The 22,645-nt window shown below is 41.5% G+C and overlaps 1 protein-coding gene across 10 annotated transcripts in view; it reads right to left on the bottom strand.

Moving 5' to 3' along the window:
* Positions 1-420: 420 nt before the first annotated feature.
* LOC122967987 (probable E3 ubiquitin-protein ligase HERC1) overlaps positions 421-22,645 on the bottom strand; it is a 43,205-nt gene continuing 20,980 nt past the window's right edge. For 5 of the 10 annotated variants that reach the window (XM_044332834.1, XM_044332833.1, XM_044332837.1 and 2 more), the window contains 44 exons: positions 22,495-22,578; positions 21,960-22,185; positions 21,030-21,324; positions 19,896-20,680; positions 19,100-19,313; positions 18,225-18,394; positions 17,302-17,385; positions 15,637-15,823; positions 15,414-15,541; positions 15,065-15,291; positions 14,703-14,962; positions 14,466-14,518; positions 14,169-14,366; positions 12,670-12,835; positions 12,312-12,561; positions 11,792-12,020; positions 11,425-11,702; positions 11,039-11,166; positions 10,781-10,908; positions 9,618-9,845; positions 8,970-9,097; positions 8,580-8,779; positions 8,197-8,311; positions 7,913-8,041; positions 7,668-7,766; positions 7,228-7,401; positions 6,780-7,064; positions 6,571-6,636; positions 6,364-6,489; positions 6,121-6,259; positions 5,861-6,042; positions 5,251-5,406; positions 5,033-5,155; positions 4,726-4,828; positions 4,333-4,502; positions 4,093-4,231; positions 3,834-4,003; positions 3,500-3,669; positions 3,082-3,247; positions 2,904-2,980; positions 2,549-2,801; positions 2,263-2,415; positions 1,067-1,372; positions 421-965 (listed from right to left, as the gene is read on the bottom strand). In XM_044332834.1, the coding sequence (XP_044188769.1) occupies positions 780-965; positions 1,067-1,372; positions 2,263-2,415; positions 2,549-2,801; positions 2,904-2,980; positions 3,082-3,247; positions 3,500-3,669; positions 3,834-4,003; positions 4,093-4,231; positions 4,333-4,502; positions 4,726-4,828; positions 5,033-5,155; positions 5,251-5,406; positions 5,861-6,042; positions 6,121-6,259; positions 6,364-6,489; positions 6,571-6,636; positions 6,780-7,064; positions 7,228-7,401; positions 7,668-7,766; positions 7,913-8,041; positions 8,197-8,311; positions 8,580-8,779; positions 8,970-9,097; positions 9,618-9,845; positions 10,781-10,908; positions 11,039-11,166; positions 11,425-11,702; positions 11,792-12,020; positions 12,312-12,561; positions 12,670-12,835; positions 14,169-14,366; positions 14,466-14,518; positions 14,703-14,962; positions 15,065-15,291; positions 15,414-15,541; positions 15,637-15,823; positions 17,302-17,385; positions 18,225-18,394; positions 19,100-19,313; positions 19,896-20,680; positions 21,030-21,324; positions 21,960-22,185; positions 22,495-22,578 (8,133 nt within the window). In that variant the 3' untranslated portion in view covers positions 421-779. Of the gene's footprint in view, positions 966-1,066; positions 1,373-2,262; positions 2,416-2,548; positions 2,802-2,903; positions 2,981-3,081; positions 3,248-3,499; positions 3,670-3,833; positions 4,004-4,092; positions 4,232-4,332; positions 4,503-4,725; positions 4,829-5,032; positions 5,156-5,250; positions 5,407-5,860; positions 6,043-6,120; positions 6,260-6,363; positions 6,490-6,570; positions 6,637-6,779; positions 7,065-7,227; positions 7,402-7,667; positions 7,767-7,912; positions 8,042-8,196; positions 8,312-8,579; positions 8,780-8,969; positions 9,098-9,617; positions 9,846-10,780; positions 10,909-11,038; positions 11,167-11,424; positions 11,703-11,791; positions 12,021-12,311; positions 12,562-12,669; positions 12,836-14,168; positions 14,367-14,465; positions 14,519-14,702; positions 14,963-15,064; positions 15,292-15,413; positions 15,542-15,636; positions 15,824-17,301; positions 17,386-18,224; positions 18,395-18,924; positions 18,972-19,099; positions 19,314-19,895; positions 20,681-21,029; positions 21,325-21,959; positions 22,186-22,494; positions 22,579-22,645 lie in introns of all 10 variants that reach the window. The other 5 variants (XM_044332839.1, XM_044332840.1, XM_044332841.1 and 2 more) reach the window with 5 other exon arrangements.

The raw sequence follows: 22,645 nt of genomic DNA, 5'->3' as shown, positions 1-22,645 counted from the left end.
GATCTTTCTGTAGTTAAGGGTAATGGTTCTGCTCTAATTCTGATAATTGATAAAACATGCTGATCTTAGTGGAATTTATTATCATAGCTCAGATGCCCCAGAAAGTACTAATCCTGCTCAGCCCATAACATATGAGAAGCTAACCTACAACATAACTCTTGATTCTGATTGGAACTATGTGAATAAAGGTCACTTGTCCAATTTTCTAATCATCATCCAAGAAATGTGTATTCTGTTAGCCTCACGCTATTTGCTCTTTGGCCTGTGCATATTTATACTCTACTTCCCATTTCACTGTTTTCATTTGGTACTCATTGTCTGCTTCCTTATTTAGAAGTTGTTCTATGCACAATATGCAAGCGGAAAAATAAAATAAAGTTCCCATTTGGGTGCAGAGATTTCAAATAAAACACCAAAATGTTTAATTTAAACACTCCTTTATTTTACAATAATACTGCCTATGTGGGACAGGTCCTTAAATTATTACATATTTTCAAACAAACAGGCACATTAACTCATTTATTGTGGCTTAATCACCCATATTTTTTTTAAAAATCGTATTCTGTATCCCTGTAGTTTCGATTCAGAGAAAGCACTGCAATAATTACAACACCTTGCACAGTTGGAAAATCAAAACTACACAAATCAAGTCCATCGACCAACATCTCAACAGTACACTACCATACAGGTTTGGCGAATAAAAATCTGTGTTCAGTGCATAATGTGCATGGCATCGGAGAAGATACATTCATCACCCTGTTGGCCACAGCTGGCTCTCTTCAGTCCTCGGTGTCGGAGCTGTCTGCTGGCTCGGTGTTGTGGGTCAGCATGTAGTTGTCCATGTCGATTGAGGGGCAGTTGTGGATGGAGTAACGCAGACGCTCGGCTAGGATAGCCTGGCTTGAGTAGGGGGGCAGGCGGAGCAGGAAGAAGCAGGTCTGAGCGGTAGGGAGGCCGTTGATGGGCTGGAGATGCGGAGAAGGGAAAAAAAAAGATAGTTTGTTGTTTGTACTTTTAATATTTGTTCATGAATCATTTTTAATTACTTTATTTAGCAATGACTTACCCTATCAACCTTGATAATTTGGAACTTTTGTGTGATATCAGCCGGGTTGGAAGGCAACCTGGACCTGCCAGAGACGAAACGCAGGAAAAGCACTCGCTCCTCATTGGTGAACTCCTCCAAACTCTGCCAAAACCAGCCAATAAGCTGATGGCTCTCGGTGATGTCACGGTAGCGCACCAGCTTCTTCAGCATCTCGACGGAGACCTCTGGCAGACCGCAGACCAGCTGCTCCAGCTGCTGCGCTGTCAGCAGTGAGAGGAGGGGCACAGGGATGATGGTGGACATGCCCTCTCTGACTGCTGCCACCTGGACATAACAGAACAACGTCGGCTTTGATACTTCTGAAGACGAGATACAGGGAACAACAACAACAAACAGGCTGTCTAGTGAGCACTAATGGAAACTGCTGGGCAGACTGGCTGCAGAGTTTCAAATGCAGTAGAGGGAGATCCATACCAAAGTCTTTATTCAAACACATTTTATTGTAGATGTAGGTAGTTTGAATTTACACTTTTAAGTCTCATCCTAATACCTTAAAGGGTCAGTTCACCCAAATCACAAAACACATACAGTATTTCCTTAATACTTTAATGGTATCTTGACAGTCAGATAGTTTTGGTTGTTTCTGCTGAGGTTTTGGAATGTGCTGTAACTCAACCCCAATATAATGGAGTCAAAAAGATTAAAGAAATTAAGGAAATGTCCAAGTTATTAATCCACCTCACTGTCAACATTTTTCATTGGAACTATTTTCTACCAAGAGTTTAAAAAATGTGAAAGCCACAAAGTTATTTTTTCAACAGCTGGAATCTGTTTTAATAGTCAACTATATGAATGTTTGTTTTTTTATAATACAACTAATTTAATTTCCAGAACAACATATTTAACATTGTAACAAATCACTGTCAGTGCCATTAGGGAGCATCAATCGGTTAAATCAGCGATTTGTTGCCAGGCATTGTCAATGACTGCTGTTTCTGACCTTGACTGCAGAGACATTTCACATAATGTTGCTTCAAAGCAGCCAAAATACAGAGAGTTCTGGTTTTGGAATGGGTTTTGACACAGTCCAGTGGGCTCTTCGGGACTCTATCACAGCTTGTGTAATGACAGACAGTACAGTATGAGCTACGGAGGATTGCAAATGGGACTCTAGGCTGAGCTAATGGAACATGAAATAGATTAACCCTTCAAACCTGTGAATCCATTTCATGCAGCCTGTAGTCCAGAGCTCTCTCCACATATTCTGTCCGGTTGGAAAAGGTTAGGGAAATGTTTTGACCTCCAGGGACCACTGGTACCAGCCTTCCATCTGCACTGTGGGCCATAAACGAATCCAGCGGGATCATCTTTAGAGAGAGACAAGGCAGGAGGAAAAGAAGGACAGTATAGTTAAAGACAGTTAAATACCATGCAGTTTACTAGATGAATATCAGGAATATTAGTGAACTCTGTAATAAGACAATTCGCAAAGTATCTCACCACATGGAAATTTTCCTCTGTGATTCCGCTGTTTTCTAAGTGAAGGATGCCTTGTAAGGTGCGGTAGGTGAGCAGGTCCACCTCCTCCAGATCAGGCCCTCCTAGTGGCATCGAGCAGAGCTGTTTCCACACCCATGGCGCCAGATGTAAGTCAAGAGGTTTCTTGGTGCGGATGGCCACAGCCATGAGAATCCCCAGGAAGCGAAACTGGACCATGTGATCCTTGGAGAGTGCTGCCGGGTTCAGCAGGAACCTGTGAGGGTATACCGCCAATATCACAGATCATTTTTGAGAACTGGATGTTCTGTTATACCTCATGGGTATTATTAGCAAAAGAAGACAACAAAATGTGCACCTGTCAGTGTTACTGCCCACATCCGCAAAGCTGTTGGGAGTATGAATCAGAAGATCCACCACACCGGACTGCAACTCCTGGAGAAAACACATTGTAATTAATCAATTTACATAAAGCTGCATTATAAACTATCTCTGTTGCTCTTAGATGTTCTTTGTGGTTTCCATCCCCATCCTACCTGGCACATCTCAGTGATGGTGTCATCAAACACTCCTCCGGCATCGTCTGCTCCCTCTCCGACAAGCTTGACCTTCCAGGCTCGTGATGGCAGCCGCAGCTCCAGAGGATTCAGGCTCACCACCTGCTTCGCGATCTGCACAAAGATGGGCTTGCTCGAACGCCCTCTGTGGGTGTGTTAGGGAGGGAAGGGGAGATCAGTAAAAGTTTTGATGTACACGTACAACAGACAGTGGTTGTACAAAGGCACTTTAAAGTACAAGGTGCCAGCAAAGGTGCCAGATAAAATTAAATTCTGCTGATAAGCCCTGCTGGGCAGTTGGAAAAACAGCAAGTTGTTCTGGTAATTTCCTGTTTTTCCACCAGCTGACCTCTGAAAATATATAGACAATTGACCTAAAAATAATGGTCATCCTTACTTTGTGGAAATCCGTTTCACAGTGATCTGTGGCCCATATGTTTTGCCCTGGGTCATTGTTCTGCCAATGGAGCGCACTAGAGGGAGAGTGTTGACCTTGGGTGATAGAAGGCCTCTGAGCTCGCCCCGGATGATGGCTGTTGTCCCTGAACTATAGCGTGAAGTGGACACCTGAACGGAAGGAAGGACAGAAGGATAAAGTAGGAGGAAGAGAATAAGACGTCACAGTGAAAGAATGATAATGACACAGAGAGGGGTAGCAGGATTATTTTCTCAAACATAAAACACTATATTTTTAACAGATTAGAAGGGCAGAAAATGGGATCAATGATTACCGGATTTTTGGCGTCCAAGTTTAGCAGCCTCCAGGATTTGTACATGAGATCAGAAAAGTGGTAGAGTACCCTGAGGCGCATGCTGAGGACAGGAGGGCTGCAGTCTTTCAAAGTGTTGTACTGAGGAGGGACTGACTGGGGAAGGCCTAGCTGGAAATTTCCAGTGCCACCTGGAGATGAAGATAAAAAATGAAGTTCCAAGTGTAACCTTTCTCATGAATCAAAGGTGAACTTGTGTTCTGTAGGTCTGTGTGAGTACCTGAGTTTTTCATCGAGGTAGAGGGGGTGGTCCATGCTGAACTGTGGCAGCGGCCAGCAGAGATTTGTCTTATGTTCTTTCCCTGGAGGGCCGTTACGAGCGTGGGCTCCTTCACTGGGTTGGAGTGTCCAAGGCCGAGCTGGAACACACACATGAAAGATAACACAGTGTTCAGAGTGCTTCTGATGTGCAATGATAGCAAATTTCACATTGTCGTATATAATAGAGCATCTTGGTTACCTGTCCCTCGCTGTTGCAGCCCCAGGCATAGACGTCTCCAGTGGAGGACAGAGCGAGGACATGTTCACAGCCCAGAGCAATGTCTTCTATGAACAGCCCCTCCAGGGACGGCACCACCTGAGGGCAGGATTTATTCTTGAGCATGGAGTCTGGCAGGCCAATCAGTCGCTCTGGATGAACAGAAGAGAGCCATGGATGAACACATGTAATAATTTCCAGTCAAATAATTTATGCTTTAAAAACTTTTATGATATAACTAAGAACACTATAAGACATCAGTTACAGTTTAAGATACAGCTTTAAAAAGTACATGTGAATATAATCTAGAATAGAAAATCAACAATATTTAACTAATAGTACATTTTCACAATCCACTTTCAAAGGGAAATGTACCTTGTCCAAATGTGTAAACATGTCCATCACAGGCTAAGGCCACGGAGAACTGAGTTCCACAACTGACCTTCTTGATTCCCTTATTGCAAAGCTGCTCCACTTTCTGAAAATAGGAACAACCGGAAGAATATTTAGTCTAAAAAACATTAATTTAAAATAAATTAATAAATAAATATGTACAGCAGTGAATACAAATGAGATAATGATAAGTATGTAACTGATATTTCCCATTACATGTCAATATAAACAACCATAGTTTTGTATTTTGAGGATTTCTTAATTTGAGTCTTTGTCAACATTAACTTACCTGAGGGTAATATTTTGCTGTAGATGATCCAGTTCCCAATTTGCCATAATCCCCATCTCCAAATGCCCACACAATCATGCCATCCAGAGAAAGGACCAGAGTGTGGTTTAGACCACATGACACCTGAGAAAGATAATCAAGTTAGCTTGGATTAATTATATTTTAATCTTTTTATTTTTATCACCGCAGAAGTATAAGAATTTAAGTCCATTTCTTACCTGTCCCACATGATATCCCTCCAGTGCAGCCACCCTTTCAGGCAGCATCTTGTTGGATGTTGATCTTTGACCCAGACGGCCAGATTCACCACTGCCGAAGGTGAACAGTTTCCCATCTGCTGTCACCACAGCTGAGTGCCGGAAACCACATGCAAGCTGGGAATAAAAAGAAAAGAAGGTATCATAAAACATGGTTAAACAGGTGTCTCTGTATAACACTTCAATCTCTTTAACATGTTGCTTAGGTTGTATTTATTCTCATGCTGACAAATATAGAAGCCAGATGTAAAAACTGTTATTTACTGAGGTCATCTAGCTACCTTAGAAGAATCCAAATCAATAAAAATATAAAACAGTAAAACACATTTGCACCATCACTGAATGCTGATCATATAATTGCACTGCACTATCTAAACCAAAGCAAGAACAAGATGCCACCATAAATCAATATGTCTTCCTATGGAAACATGTGGAAGGGATAAAGGGCCAACAATGGCTGGTTCATTTGTAAGGCAGTATTATTAACTGTGTAACACCTGTTAATTATATACCTATACCCTTCTTAATGCTTCCAATAATACAGCAAAAACACACTGAGGTTTATCTCTACCTGAATGACTTCCTCTCCTTGTAAGGCCTCTATTTGTTTGGGTCTCCTTTGCCTTTCACTGTTGCCATGTCCCAGTTTTCCAAAATCTCCATCTCCCCAACTGAACACCTCCCCAGTCTCAGTCAGCGCCATGGAGTGTCCGTCTGACCCACAGGACGTCACCAGCTGGGTCACCACATAACCTGCCCACAAATTGAGGAGTCTGTTAATTTCAACTTATAAGGATACGAATGAGGAGAATATGAATATGAATACTGTACCTTGAAAAGCAGAGATAATAGTGGGGACGTAGAGATCATCAGAATTTCCCTGGCCCAGTCTGCCGTATTGTCCTTCTCCTACTGCTAGTACCGTCCCATTGGACTGGAGCAGGAAGGTACAGTTCTGACCACAAACAACCTGAATAACAATGAAAACACCCATAAAGGGACCAAAACAAAAACTCATCAGAAAACAGCAGCTATCAAGGACAATGTCTGTATCCTGAGGGAAAAAGAGGCTACCTGTTGTGTCTGTAACAGAGAGGGTGCAAGAGTAGGCATCATGGGATTGGTTCCCATTCCAGCCAACTGTCCATAACGTCCGTTCCCCCAGAGATACACTTCACTCTTTCCCCCTTGTTGCCAGTCCTTGAATGCAAAGTGAAAAGTTTATTTTGCTTTGGAAATTACTTTTAAAAGGATGTACTGTGTTTATAGCTAAGCTGTTACCTCTGGTCTGATGGTGGCCCATGACATCAGCTGTTCATCCATCCTGAAGCTCCACTTACTGTTGTCCTAAGAGACGAGAGAGAAGCATCTCAATATACATCTACGATGGGAAACTTGTGGACGTTTTAGTCAATACGGATCCCTGAAACATATCCAATGTTCACCATTTCCTAAACAAATAACAGCACAAGAGACATGTCACCACTCACCAGTGCCTTGGTGATATCAGTGTCATCCACCTCCTGAAACTCTGAAACAATAAAGGATTCTGGGAAGGTGGTGCCGCTGGCGATAGCCTCAGCACTGCGGACAGTAGTGGCGTAAGTGGCAAGCCAGCTCCACTCTGATGGGCAGCAGTGGCCATTAGGACTGGTGTGATGTGGGGGGCGTGGGTAATGGCACAGGTGTTTCTCCAAGGACAAACCAACAGTCAAGGAAGCCAGGCTCTGCAGGAAGGCACTGTGGACTAGCTGATCACCAGCTGCCACGTGGGTCTGCATTAAGAGAAGACATTCAAAATAACCTCTCAGCTGAGGCTCACACCGGGACACAAAAATGCATAAAATAAATAATAATGTGTTTCTGTTGTGGCTAATAAGGGACATAAAAAAATAAATATTAACAGAAACAAACAAATTATAATGTATCAGTAATGACCCGCTCATAGGTGTATTGCTCCTGCAACAGCAAAGGCAGCCTCTCCAGCAGTACAGCCAAACAAGGTGCCCGATTTAGACCGAGAATGTTCTGGCTTCTGAGGACCATACGACAGGAAGCCAGCACATGATTTTGACTGATCCAGTCAGGGGTGCAGCAGATCAACAGAACGTCCTGGGAGGGAAACAATGACAGACCAAATGTTTTATGTGAGCAAGTGACAAAATAAAGTCACTTAAAGTTGCACCTATAAAAAATCATTTATCATCAAATTTATTTATCAAATCATCATATTTTGACATGGTCTCAGCTCATATACACTGTATTAAAGTGTAAAATTAAGTTTAAAAGTTATAGAAACATTAGTATGGAATAGTGTGATGAAAAGTACCATGATATTATGGCTATCTTAAGGTTTGGAAATTGAAGTCACAAATTACCTTCGACCTCCCAAAACAGGCAGCTACGCCCAGGTTTGGTATCCAGGTAGTACTGACAGTTGACCCCAAACCAGTAACAGTCTGTAAAACTGAACCATCCTGCAAGAAGCACAGAGAGACAGAAGGATTCAAATCCTCAAATGAGACTACTGAGAGATTCATGTTACAGTATTATATGGTAATGTTGATTGTTCTGACTTAAGATAAGGAAATAGCAGCATCAGTGAATAATGTTTTTTTTTTACCTGTAAGGACCAGATGTTGAGCAGTCCCCCTATCCCTCCGGAAACCAGCGCCAGTCCACCGGAGCAAAATGAAAGGGACTTTACTGCTGTAATGTGGCCATGAAGAACATATGCACACTTTGCACTGTCCTGATGTAAAAGGAAACAAAAACAGCAGAATTAGAAGTGACTGTTATACACATATTGCTAGTCAAAACAAAGTAAATGAATCCCTGGCATATAAAATTCTAATATTAAAGAAACAGGGCTGTAAAAAGTAGCTCCAACCACAGATACAAACTGACCTTGACATCAGTGCTTTTATCCTGGCTCGAAGAGCTGTTCAATATGTTGGGCAAAGAAACAACAGTACCCCCCTGTGGCATTGTCCAGACATACACAGAGCCATTCTGACAACCTCTGTAGAAAGATGGAAAAAATGAAATAATCTGAATATACAACATATAAATAAAGTTACTTATAATGCTGGTATACCACATTATATCCAAAATATCAGACCACAACAATAATCCTACATGCAGCAATTATCAGAAACAGATTTCCACTGATTATTTCTATTTCTTTGTACTGTAATGTCATAATTTTTGTTGTAAAGTTAAAGGCAATTTTAAGAAAGAGGCAGAATGTTCACAAGACAAAGACAGAAGAATGAGTTATGTAAACTCACGCAGCCATCATGAGCCTGGGATCCGGTGCTCTGCCGGCGAGTGGGCACCACTCGGCAATGTTGACGGTGCTGCTGTGGATGAGGGAGTGGAGGGTCACCCAGGTGCCCCCAGAGCGTCCCAGTATTTTCACAACCTCTGACCTGCCCAAACAGAGCAGCAGGTGTCCTGTAGGGTCCCATTTTAGGGAACTTACACTCTCCTGTATAGTGAAGGGAAGGAGAGTGGAGTGGTGAGTAAGATTAAAGCATCATCTACATCACAGCATGTAGACAATAGAGTCATATATGTCAACTCATTTGGGTGTAAAGTGCATACAGTTGTTTGTTTTTTGCAATGCTCTTCAGCATAATGCAATTAAAATGAGCATGGAGTGAATTCTGCAGACAAACCTGGAAGACAGACAGCACTACCGGCTGCTCGTTCTCATAGGTCTCAGTTGTTCCCAAAAGGATCTTTCCATTGGGATAGCCCACAGCGAAAGGCTTGTCCTCACTGTGCCAGGCGACACACTGGGGGGCTAGGAGAGATCACAGGAGACAAAAGTCAGTTAAAGACCCTGCATATGCATGGTACTACCCAGGTGATTTAGCTTATTTTGGATGATTAGAGCTCTTCATAAACAAGATATTAATTAGTGAGCTTTACAGGTGCTGGTATGTGTATTTCTTTACTTTTGGACGAAGCCAGGCTAACTGTTTCCTTCTGCTTCAAGTCTTAATGCTAAAGCTAAGCTAACCACCTCCCGACTCTTAGATCATATTTAGCGTACAGACATCTCTCTCAGCAAGAAAGAAAATTTTCCAAAATTTCTATCTATTCCTGTAAGTGCAGTTAAGAATATGTTCCTGTACAATTTTAAATTGTATTTGTGGGTCAATGTTCTAACATTAAGTCTCTCCCTCTGATTATACTAAAATTCCATCATATGTTTGAGTCTGAAGCGAGCAGGTATCTCTGGAAATATGCTTCATAAGAAAGATGAGAAGCATTTCATAGTTATGGTTTTAAGCTGTAAGTGTGTATAGCAGTCTCCTCACCCTCTTTCCTGTAGCAGTGGTTGAGTTCGGTGCTCTTTACGAGCAGGTCTATTTCTTGCATGGTGACCTGCAGCCAGCAGAGAGAGCCATCCAGCCGTCCCACTAACAGGCTCTCAGCAGGTCTGTTCTTACAGGCCGCTGGCTGGTCAAGAACCCACAAACTGAAGGTCTGAGCCCAGCAAAGCGCTGTAACCCGAGACATCTGGGCCTCCACGTGACAGTGAGACCCTGCAAAAGAGACAGGAAAATTCAAAATGTAGAAACTGCTGAAATTAAATTAAGTCCCCCTTCACTCAAAAATGTGTTTTGCTTATTATTACTTCAGTTGGATGTTTGAGCTTCACTGTGATTCAGAATGACGTAGAGTTTAACTCTAGGAGGCTGTTTTCACGTTCATCTGCTGAAAGTTGAGAGTTTCTTTGTGCTCACCTTAAATTTCAGTTTAATTCGTGCAAGCATGATTTAATTACATCACGACTAGTTTGGAAGCCAATCATGGTGCAATATGAAACTTGCACAAGTGTGATGTGCCTTCAGTGCAGATACACTGAGAATGGACTCTTTACTGAATAAGGAGACATTTTGTGTCCAGTAGTTAAACTTTTGAAATTAACACTATTCAAATATTTATCGATAGTGGAGTTTTCAATGAGGAAGATGAAGCAGATGTAACTTAGCCATATCAGACACAAATTATTATTCAAAGCCTATTTTTTATGTGTCATAAATTTTTTTGAATCTGAAGAAACTGTTTATTTACTGTATAGGCAAGCATTTACAAGCATCAGATTCAACAATAGACTCCTTTATAAATATTATTTGTTAAGTAGTAATATAGTACAGCTTTATGAATTGGTGGAAACCCTTTATGTAATACTCAGTTTAACTATTACATTTTTCAAGTTTGTTGTTTAACCTTCTTATAATAATATAAAATGCAAGACATTAACTGAAAACATTTTTTGCATTAACTGAGAAAAGCGTTTATTACTTGTTGTGAAGTCTAATAAATCAACTCTTAGCAACCAGATTTTGTTTATTTTGATGTTTACACTGCTGCAAATATATATTAAACAGCTTTAACAAGACAATTTATGAACTACAGTAAATATATATTTTTTCATAGCAGTGATGAAAGAAGATATGCCAGACAAATAGCTTACCCCTGATGTTCATGATGTTGATGTGTTTGTTCTCAGGAGCAGCCAAGAAGTTTCCCCCTGTACTCCAGTACACAGGGGATATGTGCTGACATCTGCTGGCCCTCTCAGTGTTTGATCTGTCCGTCTTACTGGAGAGAGTCAGGGGAAGGAAAATTTGAGTTTTATAATTAATCCCAGTGCTTTGATAGCATAGCAACCCTTCCCTGACACAGTAAAACTCTCTCTGGACAAACCACTACTGAAACAAGCTGACATTACCTGGTAATACAGGAGAAGGTGGTGTGTAACTCCACAGTGTTCTGGCTGATGCTCCACAGCTGCACCACTTTGTCCTGAGAGCATGTAGCCAGCAAATTCTGTTCACTGTTCCAGGAACAACTGGCCACCTGGACAGAACGTAATCATTGCAAATCGTCTTTTACTACACCTCATGATAGTCAGAAGCCAGTGGTTAAGAGGTGTGTTTTTAATAATCTCATAATTCTTAGAAATGCTCATACACATGGTTTGCAATAAAACAATGTTGATAAAGAAACATTTGAGTTTCTGAGCTGAACTGTTCATAAACTTTTAATTAGTTTTTACAAAGCAAATTACACTGTTCAAATAAATTGTACTTGACCAATCTACTCCAAGTCCCTGACCTTGTTGTAATGTCCCTCCAGCCTCTTGAGAGGACATTTGCGTAAGTCGCCAGCGAGGTCACTGTAGGTTTGGGGCCGATTAGGACTGTCCCTTCCTGTGGCAGCCAAGGCCTGCACCAGCTGCTGAGCTGCCCACTGGCGGTGTTTACTGGTCAGCCTGGCAGACAGGACACATGCTGCCAACGCATTAGCTAGTTCCAGAGGACCCACTCTAGCCCCAAGGTGGGGTAAAGGGGAAGGAGGCAAGGATGAAGAGGACAGCCCCTGGTTTCCTGCATCTAGGTCAAAAACACACAGAGGAGAGAGATGCTATGAATATCAAAATCACATAACAACACAACTGCTTAAATAGAATACTCGCCCTCACCATTAGCCTCGTGTTCAGGCTTGTCTGGGCTGTAACAGTGAACACCCTTCTCAGTGAGCAGGGACACCAGACTTTGTGTGACCAGAAATGTTGGGGGTGTCTGCTCATTGTAGTCCCTCTGTTGCTGGGCGCCTTGGGCTGCAGCTGTTAGACTGGAGCTCAGACAACCTCTCTGTTGCGGGTCAATGATGGCCCCAATGTTCACTCCTGTAGCTGCTGCCATTAGGTCCTACAGCAGCAATAATAGAAAGATATTCAAATACCAGAATTTGATCTCCAGCAATTTGCTAGCAGTGGTATTTTTTCATAATTCAATAATCTCTTACAGCTAGGGTAATTGTTTATTTTAATGGATCATAATTTCATCATTCATAATTAGCAGTGCTGGACAATAAACCAAATTTATGCTGTAGTGATATGGTTATAGTGATGTAATGTTTAAAACATGTTGCCCAGGGCTTAATAATTAATATACCGTATGCAGTATTTATAATTTGTGGATCCACTGAGGAAAACTGACCTGAGTGCATATCTCCACTAGCTGTCTGTAGGCAGTAGGGCTGTGGGAGACCACGCTGCCAATTGCTGCAGTGAGGAAACTGAGGCAGCTGGAGTTGTTGCGCTCAGTCGCCAACCCCTTCACACCTGACTGTCTGTCCACACAGGTGTGAGCCCTGCCCCCAGCCGCAAGCGTCATCAAACGCACCAGAATACGGATGTCTGCCAGACCCAAGGACTCTAATCCGTTAGACTGGCTACACACCGAGGCACTGGAGAGGAGGATGAAAGTGGAATTATATTTACATGTAGAAAAAATACATACTAAAGAATTGGTGAAAAAAAAAATATAAATGAAGCAATATTCTTGTCAAATGTACCTAGAAGCAGTCTGAGACAGTGCTCTCATCACCATGCTGTAAGCTAGCAGAATCTGGGCTGTGGAGGTGACTCTTCTTAAAGCTTTCAGTCTATCATGAGAGTCCCTCAGTGACAGTGCTTGCTGTCCAAGACTCAGAGAGGTCTTCTGCTCAACAAAGGTATTCCCTGGTGAGGAAAAAAACACATCAAAAGGCATTCTATTATGGTAAACGATAAGAAAAATCACTCATACATCTTGTTAAGATTTCTAAATCGCTCATATCCCTGATAGGATTTAAAACACTACATGAAAACCACTCATCCATCTTGAGTGGGCATCCAAAAAAAGGTCAAAATACTGGCTCATTTGTTCTTCAAATGCTCAACTATGATAAGTGAGTGATGAGTCATTATGCTGCAGTAAGTTTGAGTGTGTTTGGCATCACTTGCTACCAACAAGCACAGAGGGAATGTGGGTGTGTGTTACAACAAGTGGGCTTTCATCAGCGATAGAGTGAAAAAAAATGCATTGCAACAAGAACAAGATGACAGTTAGCTACTAAGTAAAAGTGACATAATGCTCTGTTTGTATATGTTCTGCAGTTCCACATTCAGGGGAATGTGGATAGAATATTAATTCATGTCATAGAGTCAGGCTAGATCTGGAAAATCAGTTATAAAGTGTCTATAAAACTTTAATGAGAGAGACCTGCTGAGACATTATAATCTTAACAAACTGCCCTGTTTTTCAACATGAATATCCACTCTCAATATATCATATTTCTCGCGTTTAAGTGCTTACATTGTCCTTTGAACCACCACTGCCACTGCCACTGCCACTGCCACTGATGTGCCTTTTTTAGCTCTTTATTTAATTAGGACATGTCTTCTTAATTTAAAGTCCCGTCCAAACAAAAATGTGTTTTGCTTATTGTTACTTCACTTGTTTAATGTTTGACCTTCACTGTGTAGAATGATTTATGTGCAGAGTTTGACTAAAAGGTTGTTGTTTGCATGCATCTGCTGAAGGGGGAGAGTTTATCTACGCTCACTTTAAATCTGAGTTTAACACGTGTACACACGAGCATGATTTCATGACATCACATCTAGTTTGGAAACAAACTTGTTGTGGAGACTTGAAACCTCCAGTGTACATATACTGAGGACTTTTAAGCAAAGTAACAACCACATTTGCATATTCACAGATCACAGATTTTTCAATGAGGAGCACAATAAGAGTAGATGTAATTTTTTAGAATTTTTAACCAGTTAATCAAACTTATTATTATTGATTATATTATTTTTTATTGGTCTTAAAACATGTCTGCAAGGAACTACTTTTTTCATGCCTTCACCCATACATACATACAGTCAATAGCATACAATATGCACTGTGTTTTTTTTCTACTACAATGTACTACTATGTTTCTAAATAATATATTTTGAGAGATGTTTGGCAGTGTCTATTGCATGTATTTAGCAACAAAACTGTGCTGATTGTTTCTAAACCTCATAATACCTTTGGGAGCTACTGCTCTCATTGGGTCAGCAGAGCGGTAAACCAGGGCTCCCAACGGATCTGGCTCGGTGAATGCGATGGGGTCTGGCACGAGCTTCTTTTCAGTCAGCCCCAGTGGTCTTAGCAAGAGCCCAAAATCCTCCAGTCCTGTCAGTTTGTCTGTGTCACACTCATCTTGGTGGCTCATTTCCCAATCATCTGAGCAAACAGAAACACCGAACATATTATAAAATTCATTTCACGAGCACGAATTCACTTTATTGTATCCCATTTTAGTGTGAAAGTGATGTTCCCTACCATCGGAAGTACTGTCCAACTGGCCGATCAAATCACACGTCAGACCCTTAATCCTGAAAGGAAATGAGGACACAATAATGACAAATAATAGGCTATATGACCACATACATTTACCAACAAAACAGTATTAGTGCTTTTACTTTGCATGTAGAACAAGAGACAGCTAACCAATTTGTTATGTGCTGCTTGCATGCATACTTCCTCTATACATCATTTTATGTACAATATCTGCTGTACCTTTCATATTTGGAACTTGGATCATTCAGATTTGCAGCCAGATACTTTTCCCTGCAGGAGCTGCAAAGGAGGTAGAAGGGGAAGTTGGAGCCACACTCCCCTTTGAACCAGACATCCACATAGGCCCCGGTACTGTCATAACCTTTTCGTGCAGCACTCTGCCCACAACCTGGATGTCGCCGCTTTATGTGATTGTTAAATTGCAGAGTGAGGGTGTTGCACAGCTCACACTTCACCATCTGACTGTGTTCTTCTCCAGCCTAAAAGAAGGGAAACATGGATCATAATAGTTCTAAAAAATAATGACAATGAAAACACAATGGGAACGGCCTTAGTGATGACAGTGTGTGTATGTAAATCACCTCCACTATCTGGAGCGTGTCTCTCTCCAAGCTGAAGAATGAAGGTGTGAGCAGGTCCTCGTAAGTTTCCTCATGGTATGGGTCATCCATGTAGCCCAACTCTGACTCCTCCTCAGCAGAGTAGGGATGAAACTCCACCTGCTCCGGCCAATCAGCGACCCCCGTGTGCTGTTGGAACAGCTGCGGGAGTGGGTTGGGTGACGGCAAGTCTAAAAAGATAATGTTTGCTTCACATGAAAATGCACAGTGAAATGTTAAAATGTGAAATTTGTTGGGGTTTTTTGTAATCAGCAACAAAAAATATTTCATTGCACAGACTGAAATAGATTTCTAATTCTATGACACTGACCTGCTCTTCGGAAGGAGGTCCTCTGACTTGGGCCTGAGCGTCGCCGCCTTGCTGGAGGAGGTCTGTTCCTCGTCAGGTGGACATCCAGGAAGTTCTCCCTCTCTATCCAGTCAAGGCCTGGCAACAGGCTGTAAGCAAAAAAACATAGCCCATTAGTTACTGACTGTATGTATAACAGCAATAATACAAACTCAAACTGAACTGACTTTCTTAAATCACTGACCTTTCGCTGGGTTGACTGGTGGGGCGCTCAGGGCATTGCACTGTCTCTGGCCCATCTGGGGATGGGGTGTCAGGAGCACCCTCCGGTCTGGGGGACTCGGCTGCCTGCTGCTCTTCAGTCAGGGGGTGCTCTAGCATCCAGCTGGCCAACACCTCAATGGTTTGAGAGTCCAAGTCACCTGCTACATCTGGGAGGGACCACAGGGAAGTTGAACTGTCAGAGTTCAAAAAGAAAAGATGGATCATGGAGTGTTGCATTGCTAATTTATGTCGGACATCACCACCAGATGATCATGCAACTATGTCCTTCTTAAGGTCAGACTAGCACATCTGCTCTGGCAATCAATGATGAACATGAAATTTGTGATACAGTATGTGAGGGAAGGCCTACAATTTGAATAATGTCGGGAATTACTGAAATAGGTACTGCTGAAAACATTACATGTATATTGGTGCAACACGTAAATGTAAAAGCATCCATACATTCCTTGTTTACACATTCATAATACATATATGATCTGTGCCATGCGTGAGCAAAGAATCAGAATCGGTTCACTTTTATGTAGTGAAATTGCAGCCTTAGAAGTTTATATATTCCGTGTACAACATTTTAGTGAAATTCAAAATGGTGGATAAGCATTTTTAAAACTATGTACTGTTGCAGGGATCTGAGCAAAAATGTCTTGGATTACTTTTTTTTCTGTGTCTGAAAACTGCTTCTGCACATTGGGTACGTTTACATGCACACTAATATTCCACTATTATTCTGAATATGATAATATTCTGAATTTGTTACGGGTCATGAAAACAGCATATACAGGTTGGCTATTCGAAATTAGCCGAATGTAGCATTTTCCAATTAAGACATGTGGGATATGTTGATATTATTCATGTTTAAGGAGAATTCTTTGGACATGTTTACAGTGCATTCAGAATATGCGTCTCAATTGGGGTTTTTACCGCAGTTTGCGACACACGTCCTCTTTCCTGTTTGCTTGCCTGCGCAGGCAAAATGACATATACTGGAGCAGGAAGGCAGACAGAGGAGAGGAATGAAAGGACAGTGGAGAGCTGTTCAGGGTGGGCTGGAAAAACAGTGTGCCTTCTCCACGATGGAGACGGAGGGGGATTGGTTATTATCCTGACTGACGGTGATGACTCCACTGCACCAAAAACATTCAGCAGTGTAATAAACATCATGGGACCATCTAGGTACTGGATGTGCCTGTAATATCAGTCATATTAATATCACTTATAAATATCAGGCAGCAGCTCACTAATGTTTTTCACCCCACTACCTTGAGGGGATCTCGTGATTCCCACTGGAGCAGAGGGAAACCCTGAAAACCCTCTGCATATAAACGGGAATATTAGTGGAATATTCATTTTCATTAGCCATGTAAACAGTTTAGTAGGAATATTGCCTTTTTTGGAATATGGGCAAAAGCAGGAATATTTTGTGCATGTAAACAGTTATTTTTTTGAGGCAGAAAAACAACAAATGTCACATATGTTGTTGCTTAATGAATGCTTGTTATTTGCATTAAAATGCATTTTTTTCCATTCAGAAACTATATTTTTATAATTCCAAACAATTACAAGAAGGCTGCAGCACACAATGAAGGATAGATGTTTAAAATAGTAAGCACATGAAGCAAAGCAGTACCTGCTGCCTCCATGGCCCAGTAGATATGTCTCATAGTGAATCCCATTTCTAGCAACCGACTGGTGACAAACATTTGTGTCCGTTCTGGTGGTTGAGGAGAAAAGGAAAAGTACACAAAAAACCAGAAAACAAAAACAAGCCCACAGCTCCATTTTGAAAAGTTTCATACTTGAAGACTGAAGTTGAATTTGTCAGAATAATAAATTATTTTCACATTTAGTTTTATTTTTTTTTCCAGTTTATGCTCATCTTAATTTGTCTACAGACTATAAAAAGCCACTCCATCTCAAATAAACCTATTCAATTTAGCTTTTCTATGCACAACAAATGATTAAACCTACCAGTTGACTCGCCTGTTAATTATAATGTATCCTGAGATATGAAAGTCAAAGCAACGAACTTTAAGCTTATTTCAGTTCCCAGAATGTTCAAATAAGACCAACAAAACTGATGAAGAACAAATGGTGCCATTCAAGCATGTGAGTGCAAAAACTGTGTCATGCATTCATTTGGTAGTTTTACTATATCTGTTACATAGCGTAGCATGCTGTTTGGAGCAGCAGATCAGTTGTGACAAGTAGCTGAACATATAAGATCATGCAAGAGACAGACAGTTCCCACTGCGTTTTCGTTGATCGACTTTCCTCCTTTTACCGTAACACAGGGGTCTGGCTTAATTAAATTAATTTTGAAATTAAATTAATAGCATGTTTGAATGTGAAGCCAGCATGGGGAAAACGTTTGTTAAAAACTGAACCACAACAATTAGCAAAGCTATTCTCTTTAAGACAGTATGTTGGTTGTCAGCAATTTTAAATTAGGAGATACATTTTAAATTAAAGGATTTCCTTCTTCTCTATGTAACGCTATGTACTGGTTTCCAACAGTTTTTTCCCCACTGACGTCTCTGCGCTTGTTCTTACCCAGGCTGCTTCTGGCCTGTGTGCTGCAGGGACCAGGTTCCATGAAGCTGGTCTGCTGCTCTGTGAAGGCATCACAAGAAGCAGAACTGGCCAGGCTGAAGCAAGGATGCAGCACAGGGGCAGTGCTAACCAGGCCGGTAAGCGTAGGAAACCGAGTTAGCACCATATGCCTAGAGGGAGTGAAAATACAGTATATATAGTAATAACACAGTGCAAGTGGTGCTTCATGGCCACTTTTCAGTCCTGACCAAACATCTGAACTATCAAGTATCAGAAGGCTTACGGTGAGCTTAATTGAACCAGATTTAACACTTGGAGATGCCTAAAAATTAGAATAAATCAATTATTTAATTTAATTTAATTTAATTATTTGAAAGATAAACATTTTACTAAATCCCGGTAATTCTTGTTGTGGTATCTCACATTCTGAGAAGTTAGTACAATATGTGCTTTGTACAGTGCGAGTCTTTGGTAAAGAGTTGGTGCTATCCTGGAGAGTTCTGATTTTATTTTATCTGTTTGATATTATATTAGCGCTGGAGCCGTTTGTTTGTTCACATCTTGAAAGCAAGAATAATACTGACACTTTGGTCAGCTGGTTGGGTTAGGAGAACAACAGGCAGGCAGAGCTGCAGCTTAGGTTAAAGACAGTGCAGGCAGAATCTCTCACTCTCTTTTCTTCATATTGATCCTAACTCACCCATTCCCTGGACTTCAGAAAAGCTGCTGCTGCCAAAAGATACAGGTCTGTAGCAATCAGTAACAACATGTTTCTGAGATACATTTCTGAGAATGTACTGGATTTTGTATGAATTACTCATCTCAACAGTTAAATCAAATTCATATTGATTACATTCAACCCATTTTATACTCACTGGAGGAGGCTGATGGGGAGGAAAGGGTTAAAATTATCAAGACCGTCTGCCTGCTGGTTTGTTGGTAGAGAAGAAGCCAGTTCAGTGTTAGAGGATGAGACAGAGGCTCTGTTTGATTGCCCAAAGATGGCAGTGCCTTCTGAACCCACACTGTACAAGGAGACAGAGCTGGAGGACTTGGAGATGGGCTGAGAGGACAAGTGGTGGCCTGATTCTGCAAGGACAAGTTGATGAAGGTTAGATTGCACCCAATGCTTCATATTGTACAATATTTTTAATTTGACCCTAAATACAACACAGCAGAGTTGCTTTTAAGTCTTTGGGGCAAGTCTAAGTCCAGTCCCAAGTAAGTTGAGACAAATCTGAATAAAGTAGTCTCAAGTCTGTTAGTGCAACTCTCAAGTTCTTCGGGTTCTTAAACAAAGTTCAAGTCAAGTCACAAGTCTCCATAAGGAAACTAACAGTTGAGATGTAAGTATTTCAAGCCTGAATGCTGATCATTAACATAACAAAGCATTTGAATATTTTCCTTTCAAAACTGACAAAATAGAGTTTTTTCTACCCTGTGATGCAAAGGTCCAATAATGGTGTGTGGCTAGTAAAGGCCTCTGGGATTTCACCAAGTTAAAACTTCAGATCTGATGAAGTTTTAACTTGGTGAAGTCCATGTCAAGTCCTACATCCTCATTTTTGTGACTTGAGTCTGTCAATGGTCAAAGACTACAGCTCTGCAACAAAGTAACCCAACTAAAATAACAACCAAAACATCTTCAATCTAATCAAGTAATCCTAATACCTTTGCGTTCTTTGTCCTCCTGCAGTCTGCTGAGAGCTCCTTTGTAGATCATGACCTGAGCCCTTTCCAGGTCGGCAAGAGAAACGGTCTGTTTGATGGGACAGGGCCTGACTGCCCACTTCACCATGCTCTGCACCACATACTGCAGCACTGAACTCAGCTCAGCACTCTCATCCCATTGTTTGCTGCTGTCTTTGGCCTGGTCAGAGTTTGGGCTGGAAAGGGGACTCGTTGGGGAGTTGGTAGGGTCATGTTTAGGCACTAAGAGCATATCTGATAGCTTCTCACAGCTAAAAATGACAGTCAGAGATTTCAAAGCCCCTGTGAGAAGGTATGAGACTCTAACTGCTCTTAGCTCAAGGGCAAAGACTTTCACTTTGGAGGTTTGGGATGTTTGGGGGGGCTGGGGTAGACCGGTCGACTCCTGATGGTTAATGATCTTTGTGGCATCTTTGGTTGAGGACGGTGATGGTAAAGGGTCTGTCTCAACCTTCTGCTCGTCACACTTATTCTTCTCATCTTCTGGCAGCCATCTGACATCATCTGACACATCTTCATCTAGGCCCTGTGTCTCACTCTCTCTTACGTTCTCCTCCGAGTATTTCCTTTTTGGGGCTGGAGGAGCCCCCACCCATCCCTGCTCCTCCAGCAGCCCCATCAAATATATCAGATCTAACAACACCGCTGGTTTGAGGCCTCCGAGTCGGGTGACATCGCAGCAGGATATGTCACAGGGCTCCAATGAGATGATCGGTGTGTCGCTGGGTGACCAAGAATTCATGGAGCTTAGTTATTGGGAAGGATGGGAAGAACCCACAGATACAGCATGGAGTGACACCAGGACGGATTCAACAGGGATTAATGGATTTAAGTATGAAGAGGAAGAAGCAAGAAAAAAGTAAGATCAGGGGGGTAAATGATAAAAATGAAGTAAAATGTTAGACAAATTACAGAGGAGGAAAAATAAACACTAACAGAAAAGAATTATACAGAATCATAAACATGCTGAAAGGACCAAGACAAGAAAAATATAAGAATTGTTTAATGGAAGTTAATGAGAATCATAGTTTAATCAACATGTGCAAAGACAGTTTATCATAAATAGGTGGGTACATCAATATATATTTGTAATACCTGACAGAGAGGTCTGCCTCTTCCCACTGAAGCTTGGCCAAGGAGCTTCCTTCTTTCAGGACCCCCAGCAGGATTGCCCTGCGCCCACTGGGCTTGTGCAGACACAAACCTCCAGCCCGGAGACCATTGTCCACTCCTCCGATCAGGGCCAGTACCGGCCACACGTCAGTGCAAAGAGCAGCCAGCTTGTTCTCTGACAGGGACCGACGATGGGCCAACAAATCCCCTGTGTTGTCACCTGCCAAATCTTTCTCTTTTTCATTCTCTTCCTTCTCAGAGTATGTGGTACTGAGTCCTGTAGGAGAACGTAAGATAGGGAGTATCAAAGAGTAAAAGCCATTCAGAAAATATGCTTTTTAAGGATAATACACCTCATGAACTTCATTAGTTGCATTCATTATTTATATTCAAATACTGTATACTATTTAATGGTGACTGACAGATGCTGAAGCTACAGATGTACTTAAATCCAAACAGTCCACAGCTGGTTTCTTCCATCTGTTTTTTTACATCAGCTGTTTATTCCTTGGTCCACTGTAGCGGGACTAACAGTTTTGGTAAAAGTCTCAGTTTTTAAAATTCATTGACTTTCACATGATTGAACAGTACCTGTATCTATTATACAGGCTGGTAGAAAAATGGTTTTGTTGTGAATGATTGTTGTGTGTGAAATAAAACTATTTCACAGCTCCTCAGTGCGGGCAACATGGCAACACCTGTAAACACAATCTTCTTCAGAAACTGATGAATGACATCATGAACCCTTTGATCACCACTGCTTACAATTTATTTTTTTAATCTCCTTTGAAAAAGGTGATGATACTAAATTTTCCTGCACTGGAAAAGTGTTATAAAATTAAACTTGACTGAGACCTATTTATAGTACAACAAGACCAGACTAATCTTGCTTAGTCTAAGCTTGTTACTGACCTGGACTTAAGCTTCCTAAATCATCCTCTTTAAGCAGGGGTCCAATGAGCTCCAGGTGGGTATGGATGTGCTGGTTGATGTGTGGGGACCACTGGTCACACTGATGGAGCTTACGGAGGAGCTGCACTGTTGACTCCAGCAGCACAGTGGTCTGAGGGCTACAGAGAGGCTCCCCAGGAAGCAGATTACTGGGCATACCTCGCATCTGGAGGTCACGCAGTGCCACCTGTGAGGAATACAGAGGTAAAATGTTGTTGTGCTACCAGTACCATCTGGTACTGGTACTTTCCTCGCATTCACTATATAGGTAGCTGTCTGTCCTCCTTATCTTTAATTTGAAATGACTTTGTGGAGTTCCTGGGTCCACTATTAATGTAATCCAAAAGGGTGTTCTAGTTCTAAAATTATGTTTTTATTAACTAAATCTAAAGATTGCCATTATAACACACACAAAATACACTAATGCCTACACAGGATTCAAAAAGAGCACCTCTTGCCTTATGAAGTAGGTGCCTACAGTGTGTATATCATATACCTTCTCTCCAGGATTACTGCTGTAGAACAACACACAAGGGTACAGTTCAGATGCAACCACACCTTCAAATGCCAACTTCGGCTCCTAGCATAAAGACGAAACAAAAAAACAGAAAAAGATTGAAGAACAAACACTCATCAGTCAAGTAGAA

This window comes from Thunnus albacares, chromosome 18 (assembly GCF_914725855.1).
Source record: "Thunnus albacares chromosome 18, fThuAlb1.1, whole genome shotgun sequence".
Classification (NCBI taxonomy): Eukaryota; Metazoa; Chordata; class Actinopteri; order Scombriformes; family Scombridae; genus Thunnus; species Thunnus albacares.
Note: the sequence above shows the minus strand (reverse complement) of the source record. Positions and strands in the feature narration are given on the sequence as shown.